Below are 22,319 nucleotides of genomic sequence, written 5' to 3' on the forward strand. Positions count from 1 at the left end.
TACCACTAGAGGGAGCCGGCATGCCATTGAGCTAGGGTATACGATGGATTCAAAGTTATCCATAAAGTCCACCATAAAGTCGAACACAGGTTGTACTTTTATTTGCATCATATTAAAATTTCATTTGTTGGTATTAATACTTGAGATCGCAACAGGCCAAAACGCTATCTCTTTCTTCAGTTTGGATGAATTATTATTACTATTATTATTATTATTTTTTAATTCAATGTCAATACATTTCAGTTTCAGTTGAACAGCCAGTGGCATTTGCAGTCGTTAACAGGCAACAGTTATGCATTTCGTTACATGAGAGGGACAAATAGAAGCGGCTCTTATCTCAGCATGATACAGTGCAGTTCTTCACCACTACAAACAACAACCACGATAAAGCATATAGTACAAATAATATCTTACCATACCATTATGACCTGTAAGTGTATGTATAGAAAGAAATCAAATTAGTTTTGTTCAAGAACAACAACAATTGGAGGGTGATCAGTGGAATTTCCATACATCCATTTTCTATAGCGCTTGTCCTTATTAGGGTAGCGGGTGAGCTGGAGCCCACCCCAGCTGACTTTGGATGAGAGTGGGATTTCTATTGTTTAAAAAAAAAATAAAAATAAAAAAAAGCTACCTCATAAGCATGTTACCCCTAAAGTCTGACCAGTCCCCTTTTAATTTGAGTAATTAAACACAGCTGGCTGGCTGCGCTATGAGGATTTACAGCAGCGTATTTATTTGTTAAATCTGTTAAAATGCGCTGTATCGAGCAACTAGACGAATTCAGCACAAGTGAGCACATGATGCATAATTGAACTATGAAAAAATGAGAGAGGGGGGGGGAACTTCGAACAGTACTGCACTATTCACTTGCTGGGAAAAGACAAACACATACAACAGCCACTCTCGAATCAGAGTCCTGAGTCAGAGGGCTGCAAAAGAGAGTGAATATGGACCAGAGACGAACTGTTATGAAAATTTGATATCGTAATCGTAGTGACCACAATGATCAGTTATCGGAATCATCGCAATATTGCTGAAACAAAATTGCATTGCAACAAGCTTTATTTTGAATATGTTCATAAAACACAGATAGATTAGCCTACAGCGTTTACTTTGCAACCATGAAACAAAACTCCTGTCAACATCCAAGATGTCTAACACAAATTCAAAGGACACATTCAGGTTTTTCCTTAAAGTAACACAACAATCAACCGCTAAGGTAATCATCACAACAGGAGCCATGTTGTTAATATTAATTGAAGCTTTGTAAAAAGCAAACATTTGGCAGTGGAGTCACGTAACCACTCACCAGATACCAGAGCACACACATTATATTTTATCTATTTTCTTTTCAGGCGCCAGAATTTAGCCTTCTGGTCTGCCGGGTGTTTCCCCGGGTGCAAGTTAATTGGTCAGCACTGCGTCCCTCCCCTTAGCCAGAGCGCTGAAATAACGCAGCGGTGAAGTAACTTTGGGTTCAGTCGAGCTTTGGTCATGTCTGGAGCGTTGACTGTTGGACTACTGCTGCTGTGGGGCAGCGCCTGCCTGTGGCTGCCCAGCCCTGCTCAGGGAGATTTGGTCATCCCTGGACCAGATGGAGCTGCCAAGGTAATATTCCGACTTCTGATATGTCATCTCGGATGTGAAGCAGAGTTAATTTTGGGATGCAAGTTTCAGGAATGCTTTCTTATTTCTATCCTCCATGTTTGTCTACTGTGTTTGTTATTGTAGGAGACAAGACATCCTGCTAGGACACTGCAGGTATTTGGCAGAAATTATTGCACAGTGGTACCTTGAATTACAAGTTTAACCAATTTGCTCATATATTAAACTAATTTTCCCCACTGAAATAAATTGAAATGCCATTATTCTGTGACAGCCCTAAAAAAAAAATGCATTTTATGTTACGTTTTAATAAAGAAAAATAGCACCGTATTGTAAAATATAAATATAAAAACGTAACAAAGGAGAATGTAACAAATAAACTGGTTTTATAAAGGTTAATCAGGCCGAAGTTTATACATACACACTGTAGCATTCGTATGATGTGTGCCTTCAAGGGGCATGACTTGATGTTCCCCAGCTCAGGTTGGCCATTTACCACAAAGTTAGTTCAGTGTTAGTGTCTGTTCCATGGTCTTTGTGAGTGTTTTTATTCTGTATTTGTGTTTTTGGCTGTTTGTCCTGTTCAATTAATGGCTTCCAGTGCATCGGCGACTGTGGCTATACATTGTTCCAACTCCACTCAAGCAGCGGTGTGTCTGAAGCTAGCTGCTTGTGGCAGTGTGTAACTCGAAAAACTCAGAAGTTGGGCACTTGTAAATTAAGCTCCCACTGTATTTGCATGCCCTCCATCCATCCATCCATTTTCTACCGCTTATTCAAGGTCGGGTTGCGGGGGCAGTAGCTTTAGCAGGGACGCCCAGACTTCCCTCTACCCAGCCACTTCATCCAGCTCTTCCGGGCGGATCCCGAGGCGTTCCCAGGCCAGCCGAAGGATGTAGTCTCTCCAGCGTGTCCTGGGTCGTCCCCGGGGTCTCCTCCCGGTGGGACGTGCCCGGAACACCTCACCAGGGAGGTGTCCGGGAGGCATCCGAATCAAATGCCCCAGCCACCTCATCTGGCTCCTCTTGATGTGAAGGAGGAGCGGCTCTACTCTGAGATCCTCCCGGATGACCGAGCTTCTCACCCTATCTCTAAGGGAGAGCCCGGACACCCTGCGGAGGAAACTCATTTCGGCCGCTTGTATCCGGGATCTCGTTCTTTCGGTCACGACCCACAGCTCGTGACCATAGGTGAGGGTGGGAACGGAGATCGACCGGTAAATTGAGAGCTTCGCCTTTCGGCTTAGCTCCTTCTTTACCACAACGGACCGATACAAAGTCCGCATCACTGCAGACGCTGCACCGATCCGCCTGTCGATCTCCCGTTCCATTCTTCCCTCACTCGTGAACAAGACCCCAAGATACTTGTACTCCTCCACTTGGGGTAGGATCTCATCCCCGACCTGGAGAAATGACTTAATTTCAGGCCTCTCGTCAGAAAAACGTCTGGAAGTCAGGAATGTGTGGATTCATTCAAGATGGCGCCTACCTGTGTGGTCGCCTCAGTTACGCGCTCTCTAGTATTGTTTTTGTGTTTTTCGTTCGTCTTTGGAGACATTACACGACTCACTTACACAAGGGGAGACGTGCTAAGCATCAAGGAGGCTACTTCGGACTTTCTTTCACCAACTTTCGCAAATCCGCTTCATTTATTCCCTGAGTTACTCACCGCAGCAGCGACCACGGTCTTTGGTGCATGGAGGCGGACGCGGCGCCGCTACAGAGGGAAGCAAGCCAGCATCCAGGTGAAACTCCGCAAGAGAGGATACAGACTGGCGTTTCCGTCCATCCACCTTGCGAATCTATGCTCACTACCCAACAAAATGGACGAGCTTCATCTTCTGATGAAGACGAGTAAAAACTTTGGACGTTCCGCTGCCATGTGCTTTACGGAGACTTGGCTTTGTGACACTGTACCCGATGGCGCCGTCGTGCTTCCCGGCTTCCATCTTCACATGGCAGACCGTGACATGGAATCATTGGGGAAAACAAAAGGATATGCTTCTATATCAACGAAGAATGGTGTACTGATGTCACGGAGCACAGCACACACTGCAGCCCACATTTGGAGTCCCTGTTTTTGAACTGTAAGCCATTCAACTCGCCTCGCGAGTTCGCATCATTCATTCTGACAGGTGCATACATTCCGCCTCAAGCTAACACGAACGCCGCACTGCTAACGCTCGCTGAACAAGTAAACAAAATTGAAAAAAAAAACACGTGGACTCACCCCTCATTATTCTCGGGGACTTTAACAAAGCTAAACTCAACCACGAACTCTCTAAATACAGGCAGCACATGGATTGTCCCACGAGGGAAAATAACATTTTAGATCACTGCTATACTACGCTAAATAACACATACCGTGCCAAACCTCGTGCAGCACTGGGCTCATCTGATCACTGCTTAATTCACTTAATACCGACATACAGGCAAGAACTTAAATGCGTGAAGGCTACAGTGAAAACACTGAAAAAGTGGACCAGTGAAACAAAGATGGAACTTCAAAGCTGTTTAGACTGCACAGAATGGAGTGTCTTTGAAAATTCAGCTGGCAGCCTGGATGAATATACGGACACTGTCACATCCTATATCAGTTTCTGTGAAGTGGTTTGTGTACCAACAAAGTCACTTTTAACAACAACAAGCCGAGGTTCACAGCCAAGCTCAAGCAACTTCGCCAAGCTAAGGAGGACGCATATCAAAACAGGGACAGGGCCCTTTATAATCGAGCTATAAACCAGCTGACTAAAGAAATATATCTATTTATATTTCGATCCCCCCCCAAACTGAGAACAATAGCACACTAGCCAACGACTTGAATACCTTCTACTGCAGATTTGAAAAGGACACTTTCACACCCCACAACCACCCAGCCGCACCACCGACCACAATCACACCTCTGACTTCTGCGTTAACCATCCATGAACAGGATGTGAGACGCATCTTCAAACAACACAAGATTAACAAAGCGGCAGGCCCGGACCTTGTGTCCCCATCCTGCCTCAAAGTCTGCGCGGACCAGCTCGCCCCAGTCTTCACAGAGATCTTCAATAGATCTCTGGAACTGTGCGAAGTACCATCCTGTTTCAAACGCTCCACCATCATCCCAGTCCCCAATAAAACTACAATCTCAGGTCTGAATGACTACAGGCCTGACACCCTGACATCTGTGGTCATGAAGTCCTTTGAACGTCTCGTGTTGGACCACCTCATGAGCGTCACAGGTCCCCTGCTGGACCTACCGAGCAAACAGGGCTGCGGATGAAGCAGTCAACATGGGACTGCACTTCATCCTAGACAGTGCAGGGACCTACGCGAGGATCCTGTTCGTGGACTTCAGCTCAGCGTTCAACACAATCATCCTTGAACTCCTTTCCTCCAAGCTTCTCCAGCTCAGCGTCTCGCCTGCCATCTGCCAGTGGATTTACAGCTTCCTGACAGGCAGGACACAGCAGGTGTAGCTGGGAGAGACCACCTCATCTATACGCAGCATCAGCACTGTGGCACCCCAAAGTTGTGTCCCCTCTCTGCTGCTCTTATCTCTCTACATGAACGATTGCACCTCAACACACCTGGCTGTCAAACTCCTGAAGTTTGCCGATGACACCACTGTCATCGGCCTCATCAAGGATGGTGACGAGTCTGCATATCGACAGGAAGTGGAGGGGCTGGAGCTGTGGTGCGGCCGACACAACCTGGTGGTGAACACGCTCAAGACTGTATAGATGATCGTGGACTTCGCGAGGCATCCTTCGCCACAGCTGCCCCTCACGCTGTCCAGCTGCTTTGTGTCAACCGTCGAGACCTTCAAGTTCCTGGGAATTACAGTATCTCACGACCTCAAGTGGGCGATCAACATCAACTCCGTCCTCAAAAAGGCCCAGCAGAGGATATACTTCCTGTGGCTTCTGAGAAAGCACGGCCTGCTACGGGAGCTGCTGAAGCAGTTCTACACAGCGGTCATCGAATCAGTCCTGTGTTCTTCCATCACAGTCTGGTTTGGTGCTGCTACAAAAAAGGACAAACTCCGACTGCAACGGACAATCAAAACTGCTGAAAGGATTGTCGGTACCCCCCTACCCACCCTTGAGGACTTTCACGCTGCCAGAACAAAGACAAGCGTGTGCAAATTGCTCTCGGACCCTCCACATCCTGATCACGGGCTTATCCGGCTCCTTCCCTCAGGTAGGTGCTACCGATCAATGCAAACTAGAACTAGCAGGCATTCCAACAGCTTATTCCCTCTTGCAATCAACTTCTTAAACAGCTAACTTACAATTCCATTGCAACTTTCTGCCAATTTCTTTTGTCTGAGTTTGTTGTCACATTTCTGTCGGGCCAATTATATACTACTCGTGCACTCACTGGAGTAGTCTCGCCACGCTGAACTATTTGCATATCTGTTGTTGACCAATACTGGCCACTCATGCCAGAGTAGCATCTGCCCCATTTGCACACTGACTGAGGAGTATCTGCAACATTTGCACAATCAACATTGTCCCAGATTATCACACTTTACTCGTCACTTTAAACTGCATACACTCCTTGAAGTCTCGGCGCCCTTTGCACAATGGTCATTGCACCGGACTATTGCGAGACAAGTCATTCGAACTGCTCTAAGTGCTAGAGGACTCTGCATCTTTTTGCACAATTTTGAAGAAATGCCTCACGGCCTTGTACCGGTCCGTGGACCGGTGGTTCGGGACCACTAGCTTACGTCACGTAACATCTTCTTGATGACTGAAACTTCACACATTCAAACTGCTGCGGTCGGGAAGAAGGCTAAAATCATCATTCAAGCTATTTAGTCTGCTTTCTCAGTCGCTCTGGCTTGGTCAAATAACATGATTGGGTTTGTTGACTCGTGGTGCTATTGGGGAAAGCTCCAACTTTTTCCACACAGAAAAACAGTATGTCTTTCATCATGTTACGTGAAAGGTCCTATATTAAAACTTAAATACAATAAATGGTGTCCTCCCTTACTAACTCAGATGACATGACCAATGTAGGGACAAATGTGCTTGGGAGGTTGGTCTGTTCACATTTATTTATTTTTTTAATTGTTTTTATTATCGACTTTGCTATTTTGTACTCAGCAGTCGGGACAGATATATGTGTAATGCTTTCTGACTGCTGTTCAGTTATCTGCGGGGATCACCGCAGTTTCCTTTTTGGCAGTTGACCTTGGAGCTCAAGTTTTGGACTTTACAGGCATAGAAAACTTAGATGGACTTTAGGAGAATTCAGCTTCCAGTGGTTTAACATTTAAAATGTGGTTAATTGACATGCCTATCAGAATGTGTAATGTGTCTATTTCTTTCTTACAGAAAAGAAGTACGCAGAATGTCATGGTGAGAAAAGGACCTACCATAATTTCTCGTGTATAATGCGCATTTTTTCCCCTAAAAAATTGTCAAAAGTCAATACTGCGCATTATACATAGGTATAGGAGAAAATGAAAAAGACTTTCACATTTTATAAATGTATGCTGCCATCTAGAGGTTATGAAAAAGCTGTACACTTTCATTCCACTATGCCACCGCCTCATAGAGGTTATGAAAAAGTTGTACACTTTCATTCTAGTATGCCACCTAGAAGTTATGAAAAAGGTGTAGCCTACACTTTCATTCCAATATGACAGGGGGACATATGACTGCATATACTTACAATTGTGCTCATAAGTTTACATACCCAGGCAGAGTTTGTGAAAAATCTTTTTTTTTTATTGTTTTTAATAAATACGACTGATGACTGAACAGAAACCATCATTAATTTTTTTATGGCTATGTTTTGTTTAATGATAATGCTTTTATGAAATGCTTGACAGTTTAATTTGAATATAATTTGAATAAAATTTAATGTGTTTCGCCTGGTCCTTCATGTTTTCTCAAAACATTTTTTACACATCTTACAAATTCTGCCTGGGTAATCGAACATATGAGCACAACTGTGTGTTTTCTCATTTACTAAATAAAAGTAGGAGTGTGAATTTCAAAATAAGAGCAAGTAAAGAAAAAGCAAGTATTATGTGTTCAAATAAAGTGCTTAACTTCAGAATAATTCTATTAAAAAATGAACAAAATACAGATAATTCTTCATGTTTTGATCATATGGGTAGAAGCAAAATCATGCATTGTAAAAATGCATTATACATAGGTTGAAGGGTTTTCCAGAATTTTGAGGTCAACTTTGGGGGTGCGCATAATACATGGGTGCGCATTATACACTTGAAATTACGGTACTTGGATTCATATGTTCTGTTGTAATGGTATTGTCTTTACGGTGCACTGATACTGTCACTTCCAAAGAGTATTTACAGTAATAACAGGATGCTTCCTAGCAGAATAACTCTGAAAAAACAGTGACTATTCCTGAAATTCTCATGTGAAAGACTTTACAGCAGTCCTATTGACGTTGTAAAATAGTCAACAGTAGGACAGCTAGGGATTTCCTTTAAGTTTATAAGAAACTGTACAGAGGGGTTGCACATAGGCCAAAGACAAATGTCGGTGACGATCTGTATAGAGGACGAGTCATGTAATGGACTGGTGACCAGTCCAGGGTGTACCTGGCCTCTTGCCAAAACTCAGCTGGAAGAGGTTCCAGGTCACCCGCAACCTTAATGAGAACAAGCGCTGTAAAAGATGGACTGCTGGAATCACTCTGACATCATGGAACTGTCCTCATCCTCCATGAACTAGGAAGTAGCTAACAAGCAGATGGGCAAAGAAGGACAAATCGGACCCACTTCCATTTTTGTCAGTAATGAAAATGTTTGTCTTGTGCTCTATTCATTGACATTCTAGTTATATGTGGTCATTATAACATTACAGTATTTTTCTGTAGGTCATATTTGCCACTTGTTGCTAGGCGGAGTTCTTAGGTCTCAAGCATAATTGCCCTATAGACTAATTGGCTGCGTGGGTTTTCTCAGACTTCCACGTTCCAAAAACATACGTTAGGTTCATTTAACACTAAATTGTCCATAAGTACCAATGTGAGTGTGAATGGCTGTTTGTCTATGTGTGTCCTGTGACTGGCTGGCGGTCAGTCCAAAATGTGCTCCCCTTCTCACCCAAAGTTAGCTGGGATAGGCTCTGGCTCACCTGTGACCATAACGAGTACTATAGAAACTAGACAGCCATGTCCACAAGGCACTTTATTCTTCAAGAGAATCTTCATTTACTATGACATGCACATTAAAAAAAAGCCAAAAAGTACCATGTGTTGGGGAACTGCCACTTCTGGACAGGGGCCTCTGATTGTACTACTAGTGACATTATACATTTGATTGTACTACTAGTGACATTATCAATTTATACTAGTTCAAATCTAGCACTTCATTAGTATTACCAATAGCATGCAATGTCAACTAGTGCACAGTTGTACCTCACTAGTAACATATAGTTGTCCTACCGGTATGCCAGAGGTGTGCTACTAGTGTGCATAAATGTCATTCGGTAGTGGAAGTCAGTAGGAAAAAACCTCACTAGTAAGGTGTAGTGCACCCTAGTGGTTCTACTAGTGGGCTGAATTGTCTTACTATTGAGGGCAAAGAGTATTTAGTCCAAGGACCTCAAGCTGGATATCAAGGATGTTGAATGAATGTTCAAAAGGCTTTCCATATGCCTCCCTCTCTTCTCTTCATCTCAGGTGGACGTGTACAGTATGAAGGTGGACTGTACTGTGACGTCCCGTTTCGCTCACACTGTCATGACCTCCACGGCTCGGAACAAAGGCGACGTCTCGCAGGAAATCTTCTTTGAAATGGAGCTCCCAAAGACGGCCTTCATTACCAACTTCACCATGTGAGGCCCCTGGGTTTCACCTTAACATGATATTTTCAAAAATACATAAATGTTTTATTACTTTGGGGTCAAACAAATCTTTCCCACTGGGAACATTGTTGGCACGTTTTTCCTCAGAGGGCCATTATGACTGTGCCACCATATACAAAGTTTGGAAATGTTTCATCGCCTCGTCATTGTCTTACATATACAGTACACAGCAAAATTATTGGTAACTAGTTTTGAAATCCATCCATCCATCCATTTTCTGAGCTGCTTCTCCTCACGAGGGTCGCAGGGGGGGTGGAGCCTATCCCAGCTATCATCGGGCAGGAGGCAGGGTACACCCTGAACTGGTTGCCAGCCAATCGCAGGGCATATACAAACAAACAACCATTCATACTCACATTCACACCTACGGGCAATTTAGAGTTAATTGAGGATTCTAAATTGCCCGTAGGTGTGAATGTGAGTGCGAATGTTATCTTTTTTTTTTATATGTGCCCTGCGATTGGCTGGCTAGTTCAGGGTGTACCCCGCCTCTCGCCCAAGAATAGCTGGGATAGGCTCCAGCACGCCCTCGACCATATTGAGGATAAGCGGTAAGGAAGATGAATGAGTTGTTTTGCCGTCCTACACTTACTTATGCGATTGGCTGGCGACCAGTCCAGGGTGTGGTGTACCCTGTTTAGTACCCCTCTAGTTTTAACATAACTCACAGAAAAACTGTTGCAAGCTTACAAAAAAATGACATGAATGGTCAGCTCTGGCCAGCAATCCTCAGTGGCGTGGAAAGATGTGGTGATGCCTGGGCAAGCAACTCTTTGGAAACCATTCGTCGACAGGCGGCGGTTTGCCACGTGTTTTAGAGTGACACCATTTAATTGTTGTTCTCCACTTTTCCCAGGGAAATTGATGGTCGAGTTTATGTAGGAGAGGTGAAGGAGAAAGAGAAAGCCAAGAAACAGTATGAGAAGGCGATTTCTTCAGGACAGACTGCTGGACTGGTCAAGTAAATTGGCGAAGACAACCTAGATTTGTCCTGGCTCAAGTTATCATGTCTTATTTTTGTGCTCCTGTCAAGGGCTTCTGGGAGGAAGATGGAGACGTTTTCAGTGTCTGTCAACATTGCAGCAGAAAGTAGCGTCACTTTCGTTTTGACCCACGAGGAGCTCCTTCAGAGGAAACTGGGCCAATATGAAATTCTGACCAGAGTAAAACCCAAACAACTGGTCCAGGAGTTTCAGGTTAACACAGCTTCATGTACCAATCCTGCAACTGGTGCTTAATGCAGTTTCACAATTTCCGTTTGTTTTTGAGTCAGATTGTAGCGAACATCTACGAGCCTCAAGGCATTTCTTACGTTGACACCCATGCGACGTTCCCCTCCAACGACCTGCTCCCGCTGGTGGAGAAAACTGTCACAGAGAAGAAGGTACATTTTGGGACCATCTTTGGTTAGATTTACAGTGTAGCTCCAAGTGCTCAAGTCCAATTTAATGGCTATACAATATTTTATTCACATTTCAAATGACTCATGTTTGATATGACTGTGTTTACATTCACGGAGTACATTAAACAAACCGCATGTTGCAAATTAACTGACAATAACTGTGAACACTGGGCAACTGTCAGACCATATTTAAGCTGTGCTTTTGCTGAGGTTTAGAGCCATAGTGGATATTCTTAATGTGATTATTTGTGTTGTTTATGGGGGTGTATACAGTGGAGGAAATAATTATATGATCCCTCACTGATTTTGTAGGTTTACCCACTGACAAAGACATGAACGGTTTATAATTTTAATGGTTGGTCTATTTTAACAGGGAGTGACAGAATATCAAAAATAAAATCCAGAAAATCACATAAAAGAAAAGAAAATTATTTCACAATTCATTGAGTTAAACAAGTATTTGACCCCCCATCAAAACATGACTTGGTAGTTGGTGGCCAACCCCTTGTTGGCCAGAACAGAGATCACTTGTCTTGTTGTTGATCACCAGGTTTGCACAAGTCTTAGGGTTAGGGTTAGGTAAGGAATTTTGGACCACTCGTCTTTGCTTATCTTCTCCAAATCCTTACTTTTTCGAGGCTGTGTCTTGGCAACTCGAAGCTTCAGATCCCTCCACAGATTGCTGGAGACTGGCTCGGCCACTCCATGACCTTAATGTGCTTCTTCTTTTGATACTGGTTTCACTGCCTTGGCTGTGTGGTTTGGGTCATTGTCGTGCTGGAAGCTCCATCCATGACCCATTTTAATTTTTTTTCACCTAGGATTTCACGGTACAAGGCTCAATCCGAAATTTCTCTTGATGTGGTGAAGTTGACTGTCCCCTTTTCTGAGAAACACCCCCGAAATATAATGTTTCCACCTCCATGCTTAATGGTGGGGTGTTCTTGAGGTGATAGTCTGAATTCCTCTTTCTCCAAACACGGCTCGATTTTTGTCTCATCTGATCACATCACCTTCTCCCAGTCATTCTTGGAATCATTCAGGTGTTCATTGGCAAACTTCGGACGGGTCTGTTCAAGAAGGCACATTCTTGAGCAGGGAGACCTCACAGGTGCTGCAGGATTTTAATCCAGTTCGGCGTAGTGTGTTACCAATGTTTTTCTTGGTGACGGTTAGCGTTGGGCATCGAGAATCGAGAACCGATTGGAACCGGGACTAACATTTCGGTTCTCCTGGAATCGTTCAAATTAAAAAATTTTGGTTCCCAGTTTCAATGCCTACAGTCTGTCGACCCCGAAGAAGAAAGTGGCGAAAACCAACGAAGAACAACGTGCACGAAGACGTGCTTGTGCCCAGTGGCAGCGGCGAACAAAAGCGTGTCTTAACTATGCTAAAATAAATGACCAGTCACCTCAGTACAACACTTGGATTAAAATTATATTGTGCAAAGGATGCTTTCACAATGTGTAGAAGTCCGATGTGCTCCCTCCCGCTCCGAGCCTCAACCTACACCGCGCGGAACTACAGTCAAGTCAGTTGGGTGAATGAAACAATAAAATACGTGTATGCCAACATTGAGGCAGCTAACAAGATCATTTTCTTTAAGCTATTCTGTCTCTTACAGTTAACATAAACCTTCCATTAAAATTATAGACCGCTCACATCTTTGTCAGTGGGTAAACTTACAAAATCAGTGAGGGATCAAATAATTATTTCCTCCGCTGTCTGTCACCGATCGTAGCAGTATTTGGATGACATCAAGCTTGCATCAACAATTTATATCCGATCTGACTTTACACTGCACTCCCTTGGCTGATTTGATTTTTATCCACATTTGGAAGAGGCGGGATCTCGGTCTAAAGACATCCAATTCCATGCGGGGGGGGGGGGGTTCTATTTACTCTGTCATCGGAATTGTCACTTCAAACATACAGTGTAAATCCACCTCTTTTTTTTTTTTTACATTTGCCTTAGTTTGTCAAACAATGTTGTCAACATATGTGAACACTTCAAATGAAACTAAAAACAACAATATCACAAACCCACAATGTGAATGAGTCTCAGAGGGACTTCATTCCTAAAGGCTTTTGATTTTCAAGTTGTTGATTGATAGATTTTAATCTACTTTCAGGCACACATTGCCTTCAAACCAAGTTTGGAACAGCAAAAAAAATGTCCAGCCTGTGATGGAACGTTGATTGATGGAGATTTTGTCATCAAGTATGATGTGAACCGCGCAACGAGCCTCGGGGACATTCAGGTCAGCCATGAACTTCTTATTACGGATTGTTAGGACCACCACAAGGTGCTTGTTATTGGATTTACAGAATTTTTCTACCCCTCAGATTGTCAACGGATATTTTGTGCACTTCTTTGCACCACCCAGCCTGTCAAGAGTGCCAACAAATGTGGTGTTTGTAATTGATAGGAGTGGTTCAATGTACGGAAATAAAATACAACAGGTAAGAGACCGTTGGAACATTTGTGCATTAGCAAGAGATTTCAGTACAGTACAGGCACAGATACTACAAGAAAGAAAGAAGATTCAAATCTAAATACAACCCTGATTCCAATGAAGTTCTGACGTTGTGTTAAACATAAATAAAAATAGAATATAATGATTTGTAAATCATGTTCAACCTAGATTTAATTGAATACACTACAAAGACAAGATATTTAATGTTCAAACTGATGAACTTTAATCATTATAATTAAATAATCATTAACTTAGAATTTTATGGCTTACTTAATTTTGTTATACTGTGTTGTGTGAATTTTTTTTGCATATTAAGGACAAAAGTCCTGATTTTGTTTTAATTATTCATTTTAAAAAACACCGTTCAAGGAAGGGTTTTCCTCATGTTTTTGAGATTGTAGGGTGAAAGCTGCAGCTGGCTACTAGTGTGGACTGAATGGGTGGCCAGTATTTTGAGGGAAATAACACGTCACCAACATCCATCCAGCCATCCATTTTCTGAGCCGCTTCTCCTCACAAGGGTCGCGGGAGTCCTGGAGCCTTTCCCAGCTATCTGCGGGCAGGAAGCGGGGTACACCCTGAACTGGTTGCCAGCCAAACGCAGGGCACATACAAACAAACAGCCATTCGTACTCACATTCACACCTACTGGAAATTTGGAGTTTTCAATCAACCTACCATGCATGTTTTTGGGATGTGGGAGGAAACCGGAGTGCCCGGAGAAAACCCACGCAGGCACGGGGAGAACATGCAAACTCCACACAGGCGGGGCCGGGGATTGAACCCTGGTCCTCGGAACTGTGAGGCAGACACTCTAACCAGTTGGTCACTGTGCCCCCCCCCCCCGTCAGCAACATATTGAAAAAAAAAAAAGAACTAGGAACTAATTAGTTTTTGGACCGGTGAAGTTACTTCAAAATTGTGAATTATGAACTATGAACTGAAGAAGTTCGTTTTTGGAACAATGAATTGAACTTTGAACTAGTTTGCAAAGAAAAGGAACTTTCCCAACACTGATCCTGTATTATTACACATCACAATATATTGTATATCGCAGGTTTAAAAAAAAAAAAAATTGCAGTAATTTTTTTTTTATGTGGACTTTCTGCAATTGTATTTAAACAAAATAATTCAAATCCTTTCCATTTTGTGTGCATTGAGCTTTCTGGCAAGAATCATATTTAACAGATTTTTACGTGTGTATGTTTAATGTTGCCATTAGGCATTTACTCTACTTATTTGGCCACTCGTGCTTAACTTAACGATTACTAATTGCAACGCTACCGAATGTAAATTCTCATTTGTGGCAGGACTGTTTAATGTCACTTCAGAAATAAAGGGAGAAAAAGTAAGTTATAGAATAGCATTTTCATAGAATATCTGAAAACTACAATCAATTGGTTTTGAGGGGGCAATAAATGAACCCCACCCTTTGACAATTATAAAGATTCAATGTTCACCAAATTTCTTTTGATATGGATTTTAAAATATATTAAATATATAAATGCAGTATATAATCTGTTTTAAAATATTTTTATTTTGTTGGTAAAATAACTCGAAAGGAGTCAAAACTCAAGTTTAGGACTTGTGACTTGACTCGGGACCTGCCTGTCTCGACTTGGGACATGACTCTGGACTTGAGGGCTACAGTGGCTCCACAAGTAGCTGACCACTACCAGGGTATGACTGAGGAGTGAATGAATAGTGCATGCAATTGTAAAGCATCTTTCAGTATGAAAAACGCTATCCGTATAAGTGTAAGTAAGTGATAAACATCAATTATAATACTAAAAAACCACAGCGGCATCTAAAAACACCACTGTGACGCAGTAAAACTGTTCCGGCATAACAGCGCTACAGATCCTTCATTCTGCTTGACCTCACAGCCGAAACAGGACAAAAAAAAAAGTAGACAGCCACATGTTCTGTGCACTTGCAGACACGTCACCAGGAAGTGAATTTAATCTATGCTCCCCAATCTCCATGATGACAGTTTGTATCCTACATTATATTGTTTTAAAAAAGAGAACAAGAGAAGTGTACACCACTGGCACGCGTAAATAAAATGAGTGTGACTGGTTTGAGACTAATTCAAATGTGAACAAGAACAATGAATGAACCACAGTGCCGAGAATTAAACCCTTGATCGTGGTGGTGTTCCCTTCTGCATGTGTCAAACATGATGTGTGAGTGGTGATGAACTCGGGCTTGGAATGTGTGACGTTATTGATGAGCATATGTTTTCTTTCCAGACCCGAGAGGCAATGCAAGCCATCCTTCAAGATCTGAAAGAGGATGACTACTTTTCCATCATCCTGTTTGATGACCAAATCACTTGTTGGAAGGAAACAATGACCAGAGCGACAAAGGAGAACTTGGCTGAGGCCACAAAATACATCAAGAACTTGAGGGACAGAGGAGGTGAACAGAAGAACAACAATTTTGTAACAGTGTAAATGCTTTTCTTATTGTTTTTTGTTTTTCCAGGCACTAACATAAATGATGCATTGTTAAGAGGTGTGGGGATGCTCCAGAAAGACAAAGCAGATAAGAGGATCCCAGAGAGAAGCATTGACATGATCATTTTACTCACTGATGGAATGCCCAATTATAGTGAGCATTCACTGTTTTGTGTCTTAATTTCGGTGGAATGTTCTGCATTTGCTGCTTTCTCAGTCGAAGGTAGATTTCATTTCTATATTTAGTATTATTCAATATGAGCATATTTTGTCTTCTTAAGGTGAGACCAATCCAAAAAAGATCCAGGCCAATATGCATGCTGCCAATAGTGGAAACATGACTCTATTCAGTCTTGGATTTGGAAGTGATGTGGAATATGGCTTCTTGAATGTGCTGAGCCAGGAAAACAACGGACTGGCTCGTAGAATCTTTGAGGCCTCAGATGCAGCTCTTCAACTGAAGGTGGGGAATGGAGGCTGTCCATTCATTTTACAGTATTAGTATCAGCACAGACTTTAGATAATTTGTTTAATTTGTTCGACTTTAGAATCAAATTTTCCCACAGGAAATAATGGAAATCAAATTAGGAGGTCCTCGATTTATTACGGACTTTCATTGCTGCAGCTGTGATGTAACCCAATTTAGACACAAATTTGGGGTAACGATGTTGCCGGAGTCTTTCACTAACCGATGTTAATGCAGTACTAGAGTCATAATTACAGTAGATATTTGAATGAAAAACACTTCTAGGCCATAAATCTAAAACAATGAATCGACAATTGACATAAATGTTTTGGCGAGAAGTTCTAGGATACAAACTCTATCAGAGCTGACTTTGGGCCATGGACCGGTCACCAGCCAATCGCAGACACACAAAAACAGTAAAACAATATTTGGGAATGTATTAATGGAGGTTGGATACACCTTACAAATAAAAGTCTGTATGAATTTATTCCAGGGTTTCTATGAGGAAGTTTCCAGCCCGCTGCTTTCTGAGGTGAATTTACGTTACCCGGACAACGCGGTGGATTTGCTGACCACCAACCACTTTAGCCAGTTGTTTAATGGTTCTGAAATTGTGGTGGCTGGTCGGCTGATTGACAATAAACTGGACAACTTCCCGGTGGAAGTGGTTGCCCAGGCGGTGAGACCTTATCTATCTATCTTTGTTGAATTTTTCAACACACTGATGCCAAATGCTCCCTAACAAGCTGACAGGGGATTTGGCTTTGGTCCGCCTTGGCCATATTCCATATCTCAATGTTGTTTGCAGCAGATATTGCTTCCTAAACTGTTTTCCTGATCGATAGTTTGAGGAGGACTTCCAAGTGCAGAGCCAGACCAGTGCTCTGGATTGGGCCGCCATTTACCCTGATGAAGAGTACATCTTTGGGGATTTCACAGAGCGCCTATGGGCTTACCTCACCATCCAGCAGCTACTGGATAAGAGGTCAGACAATTTGCTCAAATATGACAAAACGAACCATTGAAATCTGTATTACTAGCCCAACTGAAGTCTTTGTGACATAAAAAAAAGTTATCATTCCTGGTCACATTCACATCGACACATGCTGGGCAGGGTTCATAGAGTTCAATCTAAAGCTTCCTCACAGGCCATTGTAAAAACTGACAGCCAGCTGGGCCAGTAGTCCCAACCACAGGTACTGGTCCACGGGTCATTTGGTACCAGGCCGCGCGTCTATTGTTCCACCCACCCCGTGCCTGTGTGGGTTTTCTCCAGGCACTCCGGTTTCCTCCCACATTCCAAAAACATGCGTGGTAGGTTGATTGAAAACTCTAAAGTCGGTGTGAGTGCGAATGGTTGTTTGTTTATATGTGCCCAGTGATTAGCTGGCGACCAGTTTAGGGTGTACGCCGCCTCTCGCCCAATGTTAGCTGGGATAGGCTCCAGCACGCCCGCCACCCTAGTGAGGAGAAGCGGTACAGATAATGGATGGATGGATATATATATATATATATATATATATATATATATATATAATGTATGAGAGGATGATTTCATTGTTTTTCTTACAGCAAGACTGGTAGCCAGGAGGAGAAATCCAATGCCACAGCCAGGGCCTTGGATATGTCCCTACAGTACAGTTTTGTCACCCCTCTCACCTCCATGGTGGTCACCAAGCCTGAGACTGGGGACAAACCAGATAGCCCTCTCATCGCTGATAAGATGACTGAGGGTGAGACATGGATAATTTTGTTAAGATAAAAAATCTGCATGCTTTTAATTCCTTACTTAAGAAGGATTACTTCTTAGAATCCTGAGAAAGTAGTCTGACTTCCCTGCACCAACGAATTCCATTTTTCATTTATTTGTGCATGTTTAATTTGTAGTTATCTGGCCATGTTATGTCTTTACAATCTGAACGAAGAAGAAAAAAAAATCTCACAACACTGCGCATTACCCCAAAAAAAAAAAAAAAAAAAAAAAACATAGCCATAGTGAAGCAGTGGTGATGGCAGTACCATGGTTTGAGTCTGTTGGAACTAGGGTCTTAGTCAAGGAGGAGGAAGTAATAAAACACTTCCGAATACCAGTCAAATTTTTGAACAAACCGTCAGGCTACCTCTAGAAAGCTTTAATGTAGACGAAGTTCACCTTTCAGGATAACAGTAGCCTATAACATTCATCCAAGTCAACAAAAGAATAGCCAGAGAAATTTTAAGTTTTGGAATTGCCTGGCCAGAGCCCAGACCTGAATCCAATGGAAAAGCTGTGGGGTGATCTGAAGAGGCCTGTGCTAAAGCGATGTCTTTGCAATCATTAAGATTTGCAGAACTTTTGCAAGGAAGAGCGGGCGAATAGTGCCAAATCAATATTACCATGCTAGTCTCCTACCCAGAAAGAGTGCAATCGTCAAATAAAAGGGTGCTTCAACAATGTCTTAGTTTATGACTTTATCACTGTGCAAATTTTGCAATGAACTTATTGAACATTTTTCATATATTTTTCCTCAAACAGATTTGTTTCCTATGCTGCTAAATTGTACTATTTATAATTCAGATTCCGTTACAAAAATTGAAGTCATTGAATGTCATCAGAAAAATGTAGCCACTGTAACTGCAGTCATAATTGTCCCCAATTTGAAAAAGTGGGATTTACCAATTTATTTTCCCTCCTTTTTCTCTGACAGAGGAAAGACAACAGTCAGAGCGATACTGTAAGAATGATTTCTTTCTTTCTTTCACCAAATCGCATACACAATATACAGTGCACTTGTGTATTTCTGGATTAAAATTAATATATTTCTTTTTTATGATATGGCCCAGCCTATCATCATCGCCACATGTCACCCACATATTTAGGTAAGTACTCTCTATTGTATATTTATGCAAAACCGAACCGCATTTTATAAATCGAATTTGATTTGTTTCTTTGCAGTGGATGGAGATCCCCATTTTATCGTTGAGCTCCCAGACAAAGATGATGCCGTGTGCTTCAACATCAATGACAAACCAGGAACTATTTTCACCCTAGTTGAAGACTCAAAGTCAGGTCAGACCAAGTTCTCCTTAATATCAAATGTACTGTGTTTCCAAATGCAAAAGATACAAATGAATTATTTTCCATAGCCTGCTGTGTCATAAGGGTAAAAGGCCAAGATTGTTAACGTTCTCGCTCACCTTTGACACGCCAACCTCACCATACTTGTGCCAGTAAACTATACGGCAATTAATTGTTGTTTCTGCATTCCTCAGGTATTTTGGTGAATGGCCAAATAATTGGAGACAAGCAAATTCCTGTTGATGGTCAAATCAATACCTACTTTTGGCGTTTTGGCATACGTCATAAAAGTTTAGGCGTGAGATTGGAGGTGAGCACTAAAAGCATTTTATTGCTCGAAGACGCCAAGCGGGTCAGTCTGCAGTGGTCTTACACAACTTCCCTCAAAGGAGACAAGTGAGTGGGTCAATATCGCTATGAAGTGCCTTTGGTGTCCTCATCAGAGTCATCTTGAAAATGTAGCAGAATAATGAAACTCTGAGGTCTTATTATAAGTTGTGAAACATTTTCACACATACCAGCATAAGTTTCTTAAAATGTTTCCTTCATTTTATACAAATCTTCTTTCATTGTCGTTTTTTGTTTTTTTTTGCTGTCCACCCTGTCATCATGGGGTAGTTCCAAGAGTAAGAATTTGCACTTATGTTTTGTAATTTTCATCATATTATGTGTCGTTGGCTGTTGTCAAGGTTAATGTCCATTCTGTGATAGTAAAACGTAAATTTATATAACAGCCTTTCAGAAAATTGGAATATATTTGTTCAACAGCACATCATCAGCTTGCTCACTGAATCATCTTCCTAAGTGAATGTCCACCATGTGCTCACTAAATGCAAACATTAATAATATGTTTGTCAAGCAACATATCTACGTAATACAAGGAATATGAAGTTCAATTGAAAATCTCAACTTTTGGGGGTGAAATGAACAAGTCCAAAGACACGTTATGGTGATACACACTCGAGACGAGGACTAGGACCCAGTCCGACTGAGATGTCATCCGTCTCAAAACAAACACACACCTGTCATCATGTGCCTCCTCTGCTTTACTCATCTCTCCCTTTCTCCCTAGCATGGATATTCTTTTGAGCAAGGACCGCAGCCTAACAATAACTCTAAAAGATTCAGTCAAGTTTTTGATCCTGCTACATAAAGTGTGGAAGGACCACCCGTACCACCGGGATTATTTGGGTTTCTACACACTGGACACCCACCTCCTGTCACCTTCTGTTCACGGTCTGATAGGTATTACAACACATGCACTTATGAACTCAATACAGTGGAAGCGTCGACCTAAAGGTTGTGCAATCAGGAATTCATGAATATGTGTAAAAGTCACACAAAAATGTCATATGTGATGTCATGCAAATTGTCAGCATAACTCATTAGACTTCAGATCAATGAACATCTAAAGCATGTGTTTAGCTTTTTTGTGCCATTTTATTTAATTATTTGGTGATGACACCACAGTTTACCGGTTATAGAAAAAAGGAGATATTGAACCAGAAAGGCACTTGCAGTGCCTCTAACCTGACTAATAAGTTTAATATTGCTAATAATAATGGAGGAACGAAATGTATGAAATTTAGCTTCCTTGAACCTGTAAGACCCGCTTCACACTGAACTAGATGGACAATCACAATTACAGTCGGCGACTAACCTTCCCACACCATGCAGCTGACCATCACACACCTCCCAACTCGCTGCAATGTGAAAACTGCGAGCCCTGTTGTTCTTATAGCGAAGGGAGCTTTTGAGACGCTAAACATAACATTATTTTATTGAACCACAAACACCGTGGCGAGATTGTCAAGGAAAAAGCAGATAGCCCTGGCCGCTATTGCTAGATTATAATACTAGAAAGAGAGGAAATAAATGCGAGCCCACTTCATTAACTGCTCTTTTGCATTTCGGCAACAGAGACTTGCCTTGCCGCTTACATGCAGTGATTTCTCCAGATTCTCTGAACCTTTTGATGATATATGATGTACGTTGAGGACCATTGTCCTTAAACTGTTCGACTATTTTCTCACGCACTTGTTCACAAAGAGGTGAACCTTGCCCCATCTTTACTTGTGAATGACTGAGCAACTCAGGGAAACTCCTTTTATACCCAATCATGGTCTTTGTAGTGTATTCAATTAAATATAGGTTGAACATGATTTGCAAATCATTGTATTCTGTTTTTATTTATGTTTAACACTTCATTGGAATTGGGGTTGTAGAAAACATGCACTCTACCCCTGTGATACATCTCTGTACATCCTATCACTTGTGATAAATAAAAAAATAACACAATTTCTTCACTTTTGGGGAAAAGCACAACAAGCAATACCACTCAATTAATTACAGCTTTAAAACAAGTGAAAAGATGCAAGACTAAAGGCTTTATATTATTCTTGAAATGATCTTAGATTGGTGACTCGTTTTCCAGGTCAGTTCTACCACGGGATTGAATATGAGGTCACAAACTTGCGTCCAGGAGAAGTCCCAGAGAAACCAGATGCCACCATGTATGTCAAGGGACAAGAGCTCAATGTGACTAGGTAAGACATCGGTGGTGTTCGAATATAAGCACTGTTGTTTCAGGATCTGACACCATTTGATCAATGGTGCGTTTTCCTCAATCACAGGGGCTGGCAAAGAGACTTCAGAAGAGATGTGACGAATGGAGAAAATGTTCCCTGCTGGTTCATTCATAACAATGGGACAGGCCTCATTGATGGAGATGTCTCAGACTACATTGTGTCGGGCCTCTTTAAAACTGTATAGAAAATACATTTTCCTTACATGACAAAACACTGATCTAATCAGTGAAATGCATGCACGAAATAAAATCCCACTATAAATTTTCAATATTGTATTTTTTTAGACATTATATCAGAATCAGAATCAATCTTTATTGATAAACGAACAGTAGTGGTCAACACACACGCGGACACACACAAAGCCAGCAATCATGATAGCAAGCACGCAACTAATGTTAGCCAATTTCCCTTTCAAATTA

General features: G+C 42.0%; 1 protein-coding gene across 1 annotated transcript; it reads left to right on the forward strand.

Annotated features, from left to right (window-relative positions):
* The first annotated feature begins 1,492 nt into the window (after positions 1-1,492).
* On the forward strand, positions 1,493-22,149 carry LOC133408363 (inter-alpha-trypsin inhibitor heavy chain H3-like). The gene is made up of 22 exons (XM_061687168.1): positions 1,493-1,614; positions 1,738-1,767; positions 6,941-6,964; positions 9,267-9,421; positions 10,308-10,412; positions 10,485-10,647; positions 10,725-10,835; positions 12,985-13,113; positions 13,199-13,315; positions 15,582-15,750; positions 15,817-15,942; positions 16,070-16,251; positions 16,748-16,933; positions 17,100-17,239; positions 17,827-17,987; positions 18,942-18,968; positions 19,078-19,113; positions 19,190-19,303; positions 19,507-19,708; positions 20,385-20,557; positions 21,747-21,858; positions 21,946-22,149. Exons 1-22 carry the CDS (start codon positions 1,501-1,503, stop codon positions 22,082-22,084), a joined length of 2,715 nt encoding a protein of 904 aa, XP_061543152.1. The 5' UTR covers positions 1,493-1,500; the 3' UTR covers positions 22,085-22,149.
* The last annotated feature ends 170 nt before the right edge of the window (positions 22,150-22,319 follow it).

The sequence above is a fragment of the Phycodurus eques genome, chromosome 10, assembly GCF_024500275.1.
Source record: "Phycodurus eques isolate BA_2022a chromosome 10, UOR_Pequ_1.1, whole genome shotgun sequence".
Lineage (NCBI taxonomy): Eukaryota > Metazoa > Chordata > Actinopteri > Syngnathiformes > Syngnathidae > Phycodurus > Phycodurus eques.

Coding starts and splice junctions, on each gene's coding strand:
- LOC133408363 (XM_061687168.1), top strand. CDS start 1,501: ATGTCTGGAGCGTTGACTGTTGGACTACTGCTGCTGTGGGGCAGCGCC. Junction 15,943..16,069: donor TGATGGAATGCCCAATTATA/GTGAGCATTCAC, acceptor TGTCTTCTTAAG/GTGAGACCAATCCAAAAAAG. Junction 21,859..21,945: donor CAAGAGCTCAATGTGACTAG/GTAAGACATCGG, acceptor CCTCAATCACAG/GGGCTGGCAAAGAGACTTCA.